Source organism: Orbicella faveolata, unplaced genomic scaffold (genome assembly GCF_042242905.1).
Source record: "Orbicella faveolata isolate gen_17 unplaced genomic scaffold, um_ofav_v1 contig_2, whole genome shotgun sequence".
Taxonomy (NCBI): Eukaryota; Metazoa; Cnidaria; class Anthozoa; order Scleractinia; family Merulinidae; genus Orbicella; species Orbicella faveolata.
Window position 1 is genome coordinate 29,296,804 of NW_028301547.1, and position 16,345 is coordinate 29,313,148.

A 16,345-nucleotide genomic window follows, 5' to 3' on the forward strand; every position below is an offset into this window, starting at 1 on the left:
GAGACGGTTGTTTTTAAAGTAAAGTGTACCGGTTTACATGAAATGGTTGTGTTCGAGTATTTACGCTAAACATGATGGATGCAACTGTAATCGATTCTTTACTCAAACTTCACGTTTCAAAATGTTTATTTTTGCTTAAAGACAAGTTCGGCTGTAGCCATGGGTGTTCCACAAAGTTAAAACTGCCGATATTGAACGAATAATGTGTGCTACAGTTGTAACCTTCAAAAAAAAAAAAACATACAGTAGGCGGAGGGAAAATCAGTTTCGGGCGATATGCACGTGCCGGTGATCGAAATAAATTTGCATAACATTAAAATGTACCAAAAGCAGTGTCTATTTTGATTTAACTAGAACTGTTTGCAAAAGTTAATCATGTGGTCAATCTAAAAGGAAAAAAGAATCCGATTACAAGTATCCTTATTGACGAAAAAGGTTTCCATTCGCTTATTTTTGTTCTTGATCAAGGTAGCTGGCCTAGTTCCATGTTGGTTTCGCGAATGACGAATTTACAAAAATGTACCACACGTTTATGTCTCTCGACGGGTTAGTTTTTTCGGGCCCCGGAAGAGACTTTCACACATCATAATATAGAGTATGAGCTCTGAAAAAATTTTAGTTTCGACTTCAAATTCAATGTACCAGAAGGCTTTTGATGGTATTGAAATTAGCTAAAATTAGCCATTTCGCTCACGAGCTTCGATGAAGGTACTTTTATCGGCCTAAAATATTATTAAACTTGGAGCTTTTACTAATCAAATTAATGCTTTAGAAACAGCAAGACATACACTATGAGCTACCCAAAGTATATTGGTAGATATCATCGCGTTGATCTGTACGAGCGAAAAGAAAATGCACAATTTTCGGCCATTTTCGGCGGCGTCAGGCAGCTAAAATGGCGATTTTCAAACTTTCCTCGATTTCGAAAAAACTAAAGCGCTTCAGGACCTTTGAATGGTATTTTCGTAAACAACTCACTACAGTGGTTATTTGGACAAAATATGAGGAAATCGAAAATTTCGCGACTGTCATCTCATTCTCGGTATTTATAGGAACTGGCTCTTAAATGCCTGCCAAATAGTACTATCTATTAAACCCGAGTGTCTTTTTGAGGGATTTAAGGCAACAAACGCTGGTTTAATTCTTCGTTTTTCAGATTGTACTGCTGCTTAGAATCTACAATAGTCAAGATCATAAAGCATGTAAACTTTAATAGCTGGAAAATGCCGATACTATAAATGACTACTTCCCAATCGAGGCCTTAGTTTAATTTCACGAATGTTATATACAATTATCAAGTTTTCTAGACCGTCGATCTGGGATCGGAGCTTACATCACAACTATTTGAGCAGCATCACATCATCCCTACATCATCATCTACATGTGGTAGGATGGCGTAGACAGTTCCATAGCGTGACAGTACGTAATAGATATGGTGTGGCTAAGCATTTTACCAGAAACTTCTAGAGATTTACTATTTACAAGTTAACAAACCCGAAGAAAAGGAGCCATACATAGTTGAAATTAAAAAAAAAAATGATAATTGAGATCAACATTGGTTATTGTTATTCATGACATATTTCTTTACAATCCTGGCAAAAATTTGTGAGACCTTCAGTGGAATTAAACAAAACTGACAAAGTGTCAATTATAATGAATTCTATGTTGGTGGTTTTATCATGTAACTAAATTGCCTTGACTTTAGAGAGACAAGTTAATTTGACATCAGTAAAACCAGGCTTCAGCTGTTAATAATTATTATTTTCCACTTAAAATTTATAACAATAATAATATTAATTAATTAATTAATCAATTAATTGCTATACGTTCATCTTCCTAGGATTGCTTACCAAGATTCGGAAGAACTAACATTCAAAAAGTCTCTAATGGAATAAAAGGAAATGTAAGTCCACACAAGTACGCTCAGCTGACCTGTTTGGCACTTAACATACGATTTCATTTTTATCAACTCCGTGTCTAACTTTCCGTCTTCATTAAACGAGGCTATGTAGTTTCACCTGTTTTACTGTAATAATAAATCTATGTGAAATAATGCATATGACGTTTTAAAAATGTCTTTTCTTGTTCGATTGAAAATGAAACTCATTTTTATCTGACATGTTACACGTGAGTAATATCGGAAAAGGCTATTTTAACCGGTGGAAGTTATAAGAAAAGAAGGGTGTTATGTGACTCCAGCCTGACTAGAAGCAATGATCTCTTCTCTCCTGGGAACATGTTCACGCTGTTTGGGACGACTGAGTGTTGTTGGTGTTGGCAAGTTCCATGTCTTGAGGTTCACGAGTGGGACGAACTCTCCTTGCAAAGCAGCCTGCGCAACATACTATACTTTTCATCTTTTCTCTGAATTGCTGGTTCAACAGTGCATAGACAAACGGGTTGATAGCAGCATTGAACAAGACCATTGTGTTAGCGACGGCGATCGGGACGGGACCAACGCTGCTGGGGTCAAAAGCCCTTAAAGTGTAGGCAATTGAACTTGTGCCCCAGCAGATTCCAAATATGGCACTGATTGTTACAACCATCAAAGAGACGCGCTTTCGTGCTTTCATCGCAGCCTGTGTATTAATAAGTAAAAAGCTCTCTTAAGATAAAAATGTGGATCAAAAAAAAGAAAAAAAAAAAAAAAAGAAAAACAAAGTCATTGTTTAAGGCGAATGAAAACCGTGGATGTTTACAATAACTTAACAAGCGGAACCTGTACCTTAAAGTAACAATATGTTTGCACACATTTCATTGTTTAGACGTGCTAATGTTATTGGCCATCAATTTGGTTGGAGTCCAGTCACAGTGTAATTAGTGATAAAATTACAAACTTAAGTTATTAAGATGATTTCTGCAGAACATTCGAGCAATAATGGCAAAAATTAAGTCACCAAAAAACCCTCATAGCATGGTAATATTTTGAACGCAGTAAAGAAGAACTTATCGAGATTAAAGCTCTGAAGCTGACCCCGCGAGAGAAAATTGAACTTGAAGTTATCCATATTTCAACTAAAACAGACGTTTCGCGTTAGTTAAAAACACAATAACACACGCTGTAAGCATTGTTACGAGGTTTGACTTAACCTTTCTCGAGAATGCTTAAGAATTTAATCGCGGGGTCACTTAGAGAAATTAACTAAAGTGAGTTGTTTTAAATAGTATTCCAAAAGTTACCTTGCTATGAGTAGATTTTTAGTAAATAATTTTTGCACTTATTGCTCGAACTTTGAACGGAATCCGTCTTAAACTTTCTTATCTTTTGATCTTCAAAAGGAATTTTTCCTCTCGCAAAGGAGCTACAAAGACGAGCAATTATTGCCGAGAGCAAACTCCATTGCTCAAATTTGACCAATACAGATAAACTTTAGTTGTTCAGCTATCGATACGATTTGGCAAAAGTTGAACCCCTACAAACCAGTCAGAAACTAATATTTACGGTAGCAGTATTGATAGTATTATCGGTAATAGTAACTGGACCTAGTGGAGTACAATTCAGTCAGGGAGTAACCGCGCTGCTAGTTTCAAAATCGGACGATCCAGCGTGAAGAGCGAGGCCGATTTTGAAATTACGAGCATGATTACTCCCTGAATTACTATTTAATCGTATCTATAACCAATATCGAAATTTGAATGAAGTCTTTTGAGAACTTCTTTTGAGCGAAAAAGTCAGGTCCATAGGTTTTAAAACTGAAGGAAACATTGAGAAGGAAGCCATTAAAACACGCGTAACTGGCGTAGGAATGGTGTCTGAATGCAATTACAGGTATCCAATTACAAACAGTTGAAATTGGATACCTTTAATAGACTGTTTTCGATATATGAAAATTTAACTTGGCAGTGAGGCCTAGAAGACACAAACAAAGGAAATTGAATGCCATGTTTATTCATTTCTTTTGTTTGTGTCCTTTAGGCCTCACTACCAAGCTGAATTTTAATATGTTGAAAGTGACCTGTAGGACCTCGCGTGATCGCACTCCGATTACGTGGCAAATATGCCCGCAGAGAACCAATCGATATCGAGAATTTTGTTATAGATACGATTAAGCGCTGTAATTGCGATGTGAAATACGATCAACTAAGACTCCTCTGCTCCCTATAAAGATCTGTCGTCATACTTATTTCATATTTGCGGAGTTCGAATTCTAGACATGCTGACTTACCATTTGATGCTGATTGTTTTGAAAGTCGTAATTCCGCTTGAACCACAAAGTGTACACGACTCTGGAGTAGGACACAACCATCAGTATAAGGGGAAACAACGCCAAGGCATCCCACAACAAATTATAACCCACAGCCATCCACTCCTCAGGATAAATATACACACACGAGTCTCTTTCCTCGTCAAAGTGCCATATCAGGAACGGCGGAATATTGATAAATAGTGACAACATCCAAACACCAGGAATCATCACCTGAAATAGTGACACATGAACCTCTTGATATTGATTCAGGTTCTTGCAAATGAACTCGATTATTGCTGGCGACTCCCTCCACTATTTGTTGTACTACCTGTCTCTTTTACTTATGATAGAAATGTTTTCTCTTCGGCTGAGCGAAGCGAAATAGAATAGTAATTTGATTTTCTGTTTGATTGATTATGCTGGTGCTCTAGTCGCCTAAAGTTATGAATAGTATCGTCGCTTGAAAAATCCGCCCGAGCCACCTTAAGCCACCTTAAACAAAAAGCCAATTAGACTGCAATGCAGCACGTGCGGGATAAACATAATGATACAAAATAGAATAGTGGGGTGCAAAAAAAGTGGAATTAACGATATTCTTAATGATCTATTAAATTAACACTCTAGTGACCGATAACAGGAGCTATAATCGGGGACGGAGACCGTAAGCGCGCCCCATTTCTAGTATTAGGGCTGTCCCCATGATATGGGACGATTTTTCTAGTTTTAGAACAAATTGCGCCATCGCCTGCGGCACACGCGCGTACATGCTGCGAGGATTTTTGCGGATGTCGCGCGGGGGAAATGGCGTCCGAAATTCCCGAAATGTTTCGTGTTTTTGGCCCACAACTCAACGCGTTTACCTCTGTTGGAATTTTGCTTAAATATTTTCGTCGTAAGCTGCTCCAGTTGCAGTGAAGTAAGTGTCGAATTTAGGTATGTTCCGCTTTAAGCCTACATATATAGCGCGGACCAAGTTGTGTTCCGATGCTTCTTTTACATGAGCTGTACATTACTCCACTGTAAATTTCACATATGTTGAAGATTAACAGCTTTTCCATGACACAGCAAAACACTAGCTGGATATATTTAGATAGAGCAGAGTTTCAGGACTTCATAGTTTTCTAGCTCCTCTTACCACACGCTTGCGAGGAATTTGCCAGTCTATCGCGACCGAAAAGTAAAACAAAACAATTGCTAGTTTGAGTTTCGCCTGAATTGTGAGCAACGCTTGATGTTTCATTAAGGCCCAATAACTTTACGTCCGTAGATACTACTATAATTATATGGACGTGCCCCGTTCTACATCGTGCAAGACATACCAGCACTCAACGAGAGTCAAGGAGCTTAAAGCAAAAATACGCTCTCAAGAAGGGGTTTGCAAAAGAACATGTGCGTTTATATTAAAATAGCTCCACATTGCAGATCAGCCATCGAGTGCCTAGAAATCTAGAAAAAATACCGTCAGAGAAACACAAAATAACGAGGTCGAGCTTCAAAAAAGTAAGGATCGAAAAGTACATTACGGCATTGGCTAGCTGTTATAGCCAATAGAAACCAGACATTTTCTATCCGTCACAAGGGTACACACCACGAGAAGTTTGTGCCAAGCCGCAGAATGTCTTGCATTCTCACCGAGGTACGCGTTGCACCAGCAACTTCAGACGTACAGAGTATTTTGGAAATACCGGCAACTGATGAGATCCACATGTAGGATCGAAACCATGGTCTTGCCTGAACTAAGCCGAATGAATGGCATATAAAACACGCAAAACAGTCAACAGGACTTGCGCGTAAACAGCTACATTCTTGTTATTTGCGTGTTTTGTACAGTCAGCAAACATGACAAATTGTACTTCCGCCGCACTTTCGCGTGAAAACGTACATCGAACTCAAACAATAACTCTATAGTTTTTAAACATGGTTAAGATTGATAAATGTTTGAGAACGTAAAGCTAAGCTGAAAGTATGTTAATAGATCAGAAATAATCAGCAAAGTTGCGATGACGCTTTCTTTAATCAACTTCGAATAACGATTTCGATTTTGTTGATCGAGTTATCAAAACTCCTTGTCTATTTTCATTTTCGCACTGTAAAATTTCACTCTGTTGAAGAAACACACATGATGTTAGTGGCCTTTTTGCGTTCGTGAAATTTGTGGCAGCATCTTAGCACAAAAGATAATGAAATAAATCTTTGTCAAGATTTCTTGACAATTGAAAACACCGACTCGGACTTGAAAGTGCACAAGCTGCACTATGCAAATGAGCTACTTGTACGCGTCAGACTTTCCTTTCAAAAACTTTTGCAAACTCGCCAAAGAAGTAGGAACAATAAGAAACCATGAAAAACAGGTTTTGGTTATGATTAAGCATTGTCTGAGAAACTCACAAATTAACTCGATACCAGAGTAGAGAGTTTTCTTGCTATAATCTCAAGTCAAAACAAACGCAAAAGCATATGCGTAACTTTCAACTAGCGCGAGCAGATCTTGTTATTCATTCCCAGCGCGAGATTGAAGGCTTGTTTTCGACCCTAAAAAACCCACCTTTTCCGTTAGCTCAGGGCATAAAACTACATATGAGAGCCCTGGTTCTTATTCCCTGCCTTATTCCCTGCCATCGCTGTGAAAAATCTGCAAGAGAATCTCGCAACTCTCACCATTTGATCACGCAACGTGACAACATCCACGCGAGAGGCCCCGACATGTGCGTAGATCCGCGCGGATATATGACGTCAGGATGGCGCAATTTGTTCTAAAAATAGAAAAATTGTCCCATATCATAGGTGAGCGCGGGTCCCAAGACTTACGGTCTCCGTCCCCGATTATGGCTCCTGCCAATAATTAATAATTAATAACTCTTGGTCTTCGGCCATCATAGCTTGATTAAAAATATAAAACAAACAGCGGTGATAAGAATTTTAAACATTTGCATTTTATGAACTTGACGTTTCGTATTCTAGTCAACATACATTTTCAAAAGTATAACCGTTAAATTTTGGAAAGCTATTTATACTGTATTAATGGGGGACCCCTATTGATACAGTATGTTTTTTTTATATTTTAAAAAATTATCCGTTTAGGCCCTGTTCGCTGACTAAAACGAACGTTTGGATTGTGTGAAAATATTGAAATTGGTAATCAAAATTTTCTCGTTTTTGTTGTCTTTTTAGCACTTAAGCATGCTTAATCAAAACTATAACAAAATTCTCGAACGTGATTGGTTATCAGCAGCCCGATTTGAGCATTAATTGGACAGTGTACGCGTCATGCTTGTAATTGGACAGTACGCGTCATTTTGCGCGCGCTGTTGCGGTGCACTCTGTTGAGTAAACTGCTGTGTTTTTCAGCATTCGTAACGACGTGTAATCGTTCAGCGATCCATCGATGGTTTGTTCGTTTCTCGAATGTTGTCATAGTTTTGATTAATTGGTAACAGGACATCGTGTCGTCCAATTCAGTCTGTAATCATACTCGTGATTAACAAATCGGACTCCCGCTTCGCGGTCGTCCGATTTTGTTAATCACTCGTATGATTACAGACCGAATTGGACTCCACTCAGTTTTATTACCATTATTAACCAAAACTATAACAAAATTCTCGTACGTGATTGGCTATCAGCAGCCCGATTTGAGCATTAATTGGACAGTGTATACGCGTCATGCTTGTAATTGGACAGTACGCGTCATTTTGCACGTGCTGTTGCGGTGCACTTTGTTGAGTAAACTGCTGTGTTTTTCAGCATTCATAACGACGTTTAGTCGTTCAGCGATCAATCGATGGTTTGCTCATTTCTCGAATTTTGTCATAGTTTTGATTAACTGGTAACAGGACATCGTGTCGTCCAATTCAGTCTGTAATCATACTCGTGATTAACAAATCGAAATCCCGCTTCGCGGTCGTCCGATTTTGTTAATCACTCGTATGAGTACACACCGAATTGGACTCCACTCAGTCCTATTACCACTATAAATTTTCGGTATATGTCAACTATTGCTATACGCTTTGTATAATTTGTTGCGAAATATGATGAAATATGACGATTTTCTCGCCTGGAAAAAAATTCACGGCCTCCAAAACTTATAAATGGCATCTTTGAAGTGCGAAAATTTTCGCAGGTGAAAAAATCGTTCGCACTAAATATGGCTTCGAGTTGACAGTTTTTTTTTGCCAAACAAATGCAATTTCGCGTAGTACAAATAGGGCCTTGGCCTAACCTTCAGATTATCCATGGTTATTTTTTCTTTGTCACCAAGGGGATAAACCACTGCATAGTATCGTTCAACGGCGACCACAGCCAAAGTAAGTATTGACGAGGCTGCTCCAACCCACGCTATGGTTCCAGTTGTAAAAAATTTACATAAAACTGTTCCAGTCACTCCGTCCGGAAGGTTGGTGAAGGAAAATTGGATAACGAGTACATTCGGGGAGATAAACGTCACGAACAGGATATCCGCAACAGCTAAGTTCACGAAAAGATAATTAATGGGAATCCTGTGGAATATATAGATAACATGAGACCACGTAATACCCACATGACAACGTATGCGCATAATGAAAGATTAGTCACGCGTGTGCGAAAGAAGCTCAAAACCGTATAATAACAATATTTAAAGAGGGTTAATTAGTTAATTAGGGTGGCCCTCGTTAACTACTATTTACAAATTGATTAAAAATTGGGCTTGGGAATGGATACATTTCCACTTGCGGCCGATCAGATCTGGTGTCTATCTTTAACGTATTGAAAGCTGTTTTGCAGGTATTTTGATGTAATGGTGTAGGGTTTTACACAGTATGCTCAAATGTTTTACTACTATGCTAGTGTTAGATGTTAAAAAATCGGCTCACTGTTAAGCTTGAAAGACGTCACCATAATTGTTTTCCATTATTTGCTCACATAAAGAAGCTGATATTTCCACTTAGCGCTAGTTATAATAATATTGAAGCATAGACGAGGCGTCAATATCATCCCTAATTGCTCTGGCCTGGTTAGTTTCGAAATAAATTTTCTAGTTAAGTCGGTATCCTTTAGTATTTGGAGGCTTTTTTTCGTTTGCAGGTGCTGTGTACACTGTGTGGCTTGTATCTTGATTTCTTTCGGCCGGCCTAATCATCAGACAGTTTTGGTCACTGTTCAGTATTCTGGAAGAATGCTCGATCTCTTAGCCTCACTATTATGCTTAAAAATTGCCGGCTTAATGTGTAAAACCCTATAATGGTATGCTATGGCAAATTCTCCACTGATAAGATGGACAATTTTAACAAATCGACAAAATTTATTTTTTATCCGTCCACAAACTCAAACTCACAAGACGTTAATCAGTATTTTATAAGTTATCCAACTCAGTTATGTTAGCGTTTCTCCTTTAATGAAGAGCGTGGTCACTGAATATTTTAAATAAAGTATGTTCAACGTAATCTGGCTTGTGGAAATACCTCATAACTCGATGCCTCTTTATAATCGCACACACCAGACAGTTTCCCACGATACCTACAACGACGAATATGGAGAGTACCGTTGTTATGACAACACTGGCTGACCCGGACATGATTGAAGTGCGCCAATGAACGTGCCGTGTGATCTGAATAAAAACAAAATAACAGTGCGCTTGATGATAATGGCTAACATGAAACTTGTTCTAAATATATAAAACTTGTGTTATTTGCAAAAATTGATCACAGATGACCACTATAATTATCATAAACATGTTGGACATGTAATATATCAAACTCGAGAGACAGTGTTTCATCGGGATATCCAAACACCGAGAAGAGAGTTGAACATGTTGAAAATACGACGCGCAGCGGAGTATCTTTGACTAAGGAGTAAACGGAGAAGTAAACTCGTCAAAATCCAGGCTAATTAAGACCGGGTATCCAAACCTCTTTCACGGTTTTCTTTGTTTTAATTTGATGACTTGAATTGTTAATTACTTTGAGAAATAAAAATGAAAGGTATATTTTTCATTGCAATAAAGCCTGTCTGTTGATCGCCTCAAGGTGTGAGACTCAGGTAATAACCAACTTTATTCTCTTTTTTTTTTTTTTTTTCGTAGAACAAGTTTTATATTTTTGGCACCTTTCGCACGTCATACGTAACCGAAAATATATAAAGAATGTCAACAGTATTAGTTTTCTTCACTATATTTTGGTGTACCAAGAGTGTGTTCAATATTCAGGGACAATTGATCTTAGTGCTGCTCAAAGAGTGTATACAATATTTTATAAAAACACGAGATTATGGACACCGCCATAATGTCATTTACGTAGAGGCCGACATTAGTTTAATAAACATTTTAGTATAGTAATCATTTTAGTATTGTCTGATCGTAATTGCCATGTGGCCGTTCTGAAGGCTGGAATGCGGCATATATCCGTTCGTCTATAATCAAATTGAATATCTTTAATTCTGCGGTTTATTCCCATCATACAAGGAGAGTGTAAGACATGCGTTCGCCCTCATTCTTCGTAACCTTCGCGGAGTACACATCAGAGAATTTTCCCACCTCCATCCCCAGTCATTCCGCCTTCACCAGTCACTGGCCTTTACTCTCGCTTACGGCTGGGCCTGTTTTCACGCCCACCTGCGCTAACGATCCGTCGAGTTTTCGGTAATTAAGCTGTCACTAAAGTTATTTTAGTCAATAAATCGCCACTCTCGTGGCCAAATTATTCCAGCTTGGATATCTCACTTTTTTTCTGGGTTGTCTTCCGGTAAACAACTGGCGGCTAACAATGAAGGGTTTTCGTACGCATCTACATAAAATAACTGAGATACTACGCGCGCTCTGATTAGTAAAAAAACCTATCGTATATTGTACCGGTAAACACAGGGTTTTGACACGCAGCACTGCGTGAGAAATAGGGAGCTCAGAACACTACTGGAAAAATACATTTAAAAAGCTCTATATATATTTTCGGCTTTCACTGGCTGAGATATCAATAGCACGAATATCTTTTAATTCAACATATACATTGAAATTTGCAAGGAAAAACAGGACCAGAATTTGGTCGCAATATAAAGCTTGATCTTTTTCTAATTTCCATGGCCAAAATTTTACGTCGATTCCGTTTACGCTTGAGTTTAGAAGAAAGTTTTAAGCGCTTTCAGTGCTTTTCACGGTCTTTGGAAGACGCAGTTCTGACTACAGCTGGGCTTGAATGATCAATCTGGGTGGATAAAAAAGCAGGTAAAAGATTTCTTTCGAGGTAACATTATGCTTATCGAGTAGCAATTCTGATTAAATTTCAGAAACAGAGTTTTCAGAAGTAATCTTTTTTCCATTCGCAAAACTTTGAAAACTGTGATTGAATCACTTCGCCAAGCGCATGAATTTTGTACTACTTGCAAACTTTTCGTATAGTCTTTTACTTTCGTGATGACTCATTCCTGCCACGAATACTTGCATTTTCCCGTCGAAGTTCTTTAAAATTAATTGATACACGCTCTGTGTTTCAGCGATAACCTTTTCCTTTCCTTTCCTAGAATATTTATAGCGCTAAATGTTTTTGTTTCCATTTTCGTTTTCGAGAAAAGCTTGTAAATCACTAGCCGTTATTTACAAGCTTTTCGAGTGTTCTCACAACATCCTGCGTGGTTTATTACGCCGGTAAACCCATAGAAAGAGTGGTTTATTTCTTCTATGAAATAACTATGTGAAAATATTTGTCAAAGTGTAGAAAATTTTATTGTACTTTCGTGATCAAGTTGATTATTCTCAACAAATTCATCAGATGACCCAGGAAAACCAATCACAGAAGCTGAAAGAATGAGAGCACACGCTCAGCGCCGGGCAAAATTCGCAGAGCAAAACGACGAAAACATTTGGCATGGTAAGTTAATCCGTTTAGTTTTGAGTGGGGCATGTTTATCAACGATTTTCATGAACAAGGACTTCCATACATTCCACATAGCTGTGGGATTTGGCTCTAAGCTAATTTTAAAAATCCTATGGTTGTTGCACAAGGTCGTTTAAGAATTGGTCGTTATTAACATTTTTGAAAATGCATGGGTCTCAATAGTATAACGAGTGCTAACACGCTCAGTGAATGATCGCTAATACCAAGATGGACGACACCAGAATTAACGATTTTTTTCGGGAGAATTAGTTATGCAGAGATGGATTAATCCTTGTTGGCTCAGAAATCATTCGATTCAGCCCCTAAATATCGAATGTTTGACCGATCGCGCAACGTGTCGCAATTTAGATCTCCCAGCAGGTAGAAATCCTTGTGTTCGGAATCAATTTTATCTACCAGTGCTTCAAATCGAGAAAAAATGTTCTGGGAAGAGCTCGGAAATCTGTACCACGTAATTATTATCAAGGGTCTAGAATGCGGCCTAATAATTTCGATTACAAGGCATAAGTTGATCAACATATATCATTTATATTATTTCATAAATAAATACACATCCGCCACCGCTTCTCCCATTAACTTGACTTCAAATCTCGGCATATATATTTCACCATCACTGATAGAACTGTTTAGTTTTGTTTCGTTGATTGCTAGTATATCAATTTAGAACTTCCGATAAATATTCAAAGGTCGTCAATATGAACGAGTAAATTAATTAAACTATTTATATTAACGATGCCATGACAAAACCGCGGCCAAATGCATTAAATTTCGATGGCTTACCCTTGGTGGAAGTGTACGACAGGACTCCCTCCCTGAATTGCACTCCACTCGGTCCAACTACTATCTTTGCAGTTTAGTTGTAAAGACTAACGTCTAATTTGGATAAATATTAACTTTGTAGCTGTTGATGAAAGCCTATACTGGCAAGTTAACTAATTTGCTGCCAGACGATGTTTTTGTCACTGAATATCAATGAAAAATCATGTGATCCGAAAATAAACTCATAAATAGTATTGCTGTCGCTAAAGTATAAGTAATAGATATTGGACCGAGTGGAGTACAAATCTGGGAGTAATTTATAGCAAGAGTGATTTTAAATTATGAGTGCGATTACAGGGACGGCGGAGACGGGGAGGAGGGGGGAGGGGGGGGGGGGAGGGGGGGAGCTGGAGGCTACATAAAATAATAATTTTGTGAAAAGTGAAGTGATCAACATGACATGAGCGTAGGACGAAGAAAAAATCTGGGTGACCTCCCGAACACCGGTCGGGCGCTCTATCCACTGAGCTTCGAGAACTCATCGAGAGCAGGGTCATTTAACTGAGTTCATTTCTTTGTCCCGCGCTCGTGTCATGTTGATCAGCTCACTTTTCACATTTCATTACCGAGCTTAAAATTCACCATCTGCATTCACTTGAGAATAATTTTACAAATATCTCCAGACCCCTACAAGTTAGCGCCTCTGGCGTTCGCTTGTAAGCCCCCCTCCCCCCCACCACCAATTCAAAATACGATCCGCCATCCCTGGTATTATTCTGTGAATTCTACGACGCACGATCCAGTTACTAGTTAGTCGTATCAAAAACAAATTTCGAGACTAAAAAAGTCTTTTGAGAACTTCTTTTGGGCGAAAAAAGCCATATTGTTTTCCATGAGTTTTAAAACTGTAAGGAACAATAGTTAAGCGCACGCAACTGATGTAGGTATTCAATTGATTCAAAAAGTTGAAATTGGGTACTTATATTTGGACAGGCACGCGTTCATACGTCGATTACGTAACAAAGATGCGTTCGGTGAGCCAATCATGATCAAGACCTTTGTCATGGATACGATCAAAACAAAACATAATGGACTCGGCATTTTGCCGAAATTTCTGTTGCAGACATCCCATATTCGTTAAAAAAAAATTTCAGAGAGACGGGCTCTCCAATGGCAGATAAGAGATTAACCAAGATTCATACCTTCCATGTAAAAAGACTCGCGTTCTAGAAATGAAGGATGCGACGACAAGCAGCTTCAATAGCAGATTTGAACTACCAGAATTCCTTTCGTTTTTTCTTTATCATTCAAATTTTGAAGTCCAAGTAGGTTTTAAATAACAATTGCCCTAATTAGCACAAGAAAAAGAAAAAATGAAGCATTCTCGTGGTTGTAGTCATATGACGCCATCATGCAAATAGCCTAATACGGAGCGTGCTTCAAAGACAAGCGCTTTTTAAAGGAGCAATGATGAGAGACAAGTAGGCCTCTCCACAAATATTACGTAAAGTAAGTTAAATAGGCTGTCTTTCCGCAAATTCTCAAAAAGTGTTAATATCACCAAAAACATCCTAAATATCTCGAAAAACCCTCTAATTAGCTTTTATTTTTGTTGTAAAAATACATCGATTTTGAATCACTCAAACCAAAATTTTCTTCTAGTAGTGGAAGTCGAGGAAAAGGAATTGAGGAACATCGATTTTACCAGCATCCGCCATTTTGAAAGATTGCAGCTTTCGAGCTTAAGTGATATGAGATATACTTTTTGAATGGGAAATCACTGAACTGGATTGTCTCTGGCATAAGACTGAGTCTTGTTTCAAGAAAATAGCGAGGAAAACACAGGACTAAGCCAAAAACAACTATAAACATTTCTAAAAATATCTCCAAATCTTCTAAATATCTTAATATGTTCCTAATGTCTCGGAAACTTCTAAATGTCCCCCAAAGTATGCAGATATTCGTGGAAAGGCCTAGAGACAAGCGTCCCCAGCGAGAGCGCATAAATATACGCCGCGTAGAGCGGCACCCGCTTCATACAGGCCGGATGACAAGTGCAAAACAGTGAAATTATCACGTCTCATTCTCACTGAAGTTCCATCTTTCTGTAAAAAGTCTCATGCCGAAACCGAAAACAGTTTTTAAAACAACCTGGTGTTATAAGTAAACGTTTCTTGACCTGTGATGACGAACCACTGTTTTCCTTCTTCATTTATTAAAAGTAGGGCTGACATCTTTCAGTGGACAAAAACCTTGTACCTGAATAATTTTAAGTATATTACAGTCCTTTTTGCATTTTGTAAAAGCTAAAGATATAAAAATTTGCCTGAAATAACACCAAAAACAATTTCCCATGGGAAGTCGAGGGAATAAATTTCAAAGTTCAGAGAAATTGTGCAAACATAGGTAAAATTTCATCATCAGCTTCATTTCCCCAGTACTTTCAAGTGTTTCATATGAACTTCAACATTTGTTTTCTACATTTGGTGTTGTGTTAGAAATGATTTCTTTTAAGAAGATATTTAAAACAGTCACATAGAAGTTTGCAATAGAAGGTAAATAATGTTGGTACGAAGTTTTTGTCTACTAGTTACTCGAACTTCTGGTGGATTCCCTCTTAATCTACAAATTTCCAGGGAAACCAAAAAATCTCCTCAAACAGTTGGCGATATTAGACCTTTGAGAAGTTACTTAAACACCAGAACTTAATTTGAATACACACATTTAAAAGACTTGGGGAAAACAGATGCCATTTTCTTATCTCTGTACATATCAAATGCTAATTATTGTGACAATATATATCAGGCAAGAGAAGTCTTCTTCCAAATCTAATTTGTAGCTCCCTTGACTTTCTGAGATTAAAGTATAGGTATAAATAGAAATATCATTTAAAAACGGGAAGAGTCGCACAATTAAAGAGCCATACATTTAGAGACGAAACTCTGGCAACTCCGTCAGAATATGTTTAATGTCGCGAGGTCAACTATTTTTCGTTTTGTGGTATTAATTTTTTTTTTTTTATACTAATGATACTTCTCGAACCTTATGCTTCAACCTAGGAGCGTCTAGGAACGAATCAAATAAAAAAGAAAAGGCCGACAGGGATCCTTACCTCGAAAAGTTAAAGGAGAAATGATAGCCAACCCGGAAAATGTATCTCTGAGTCCAAAGTGTTTCCAACAGCTGAACTTAAAAACTTCACTTCAGTGATATTGTACCTGCTTGTATAATGACATTATCATCACAAAAGTGTCACTAAAAGCCAGAAAATTCATCAGAATGTAAAAATTTTTATTGTTATACAATATGTCGAATTATACGAACCAAGAACAACTCCACTTATAAGTAAGTTGTTCTTTTATGTACTGCCGGTCTCTTTTCATTAGTTTCGTGCGTTGTCTTTTTCTAATTTCCAGTGTTATTATTAAAGGCTGGTTTCCTTATTGTCGTAACGTTTCGCGCAGAAACTCGTTCAACAGTGGTTGCGATCATATGGAGACTACTCTCCAGAGATGGTAGCGATCTTTGCGTTGATAAATA

The 16,345-nt window shown here is 38.0% G+C and overlaps 1 protein-coding gene across 2 annotated transcripts; it reads right to left on the reverse strand.

Annotated features, from left to right (window-relative positions):
• Positions 1–1,194: 1,194 nt before the first annotated feature.
• On the reverse strand, positions 1,195–15,955 carry LOC110063994 (galanin receptor 2a-like). 2 transcript variants are annotated; one of them, XM_089290715.1, is made up of 5 exons: positions 15,918–15,955; positions 9,623–9,768; positions 8,404–8,680; positions 4,167–4,418; positions 1,195–2,579 (listed from the first exon to the last, which is right to left on the reverse strand). In XM_089290715.1, the coding sequence occupies exons 2-5, from the start codon at positions 9,733–9,735 to the stop codon at positions 2,241–2,243; spliced, it is 981 nt and encodes a 326-aa protein (XP_089146841.1). In that variant the 5' UTR covers positions 9,736–9,768; positions 15,918–15,955; the 3' UTR covers positions 1,195–2,240. The 2 variants fall into 2 exon arrangements, with proteins under 2 accessions (XP_089146841.1, XP_020626656.2); XM_020770997.2 differs by lacking the exon at positions 15,918–15,955 and adding an exon at positions 12,827–13,024.
• Positions 15,956–16,345: the final 390 nt, after the last annotated feature.

Excerpts from the sequence above, each read along its gene's own strand:
- LOC110063994 (XM_089290715.1), bottom strand. The coding sequence starts at position 9,735 with ATGTCCGGGTCAGCCAGTGTTGTCATAACAACGGTACTCTCCATATTC. Across the intron at positions 8,681-9,622 it reads AAGAGGCATCGAGTTATGAG|GATTCCCATTAATTATCTTT; the intron begins GTATTTCCACAA and ends TATATTCCACAG. Across the intron at positions 2,580-4,166 it reads AAAACAATCAGCATCAAATG|GCTGCGATGAAAGCACGAAA; the intron begins GTAAGTCAGCAT and ends ATTAATACACAG.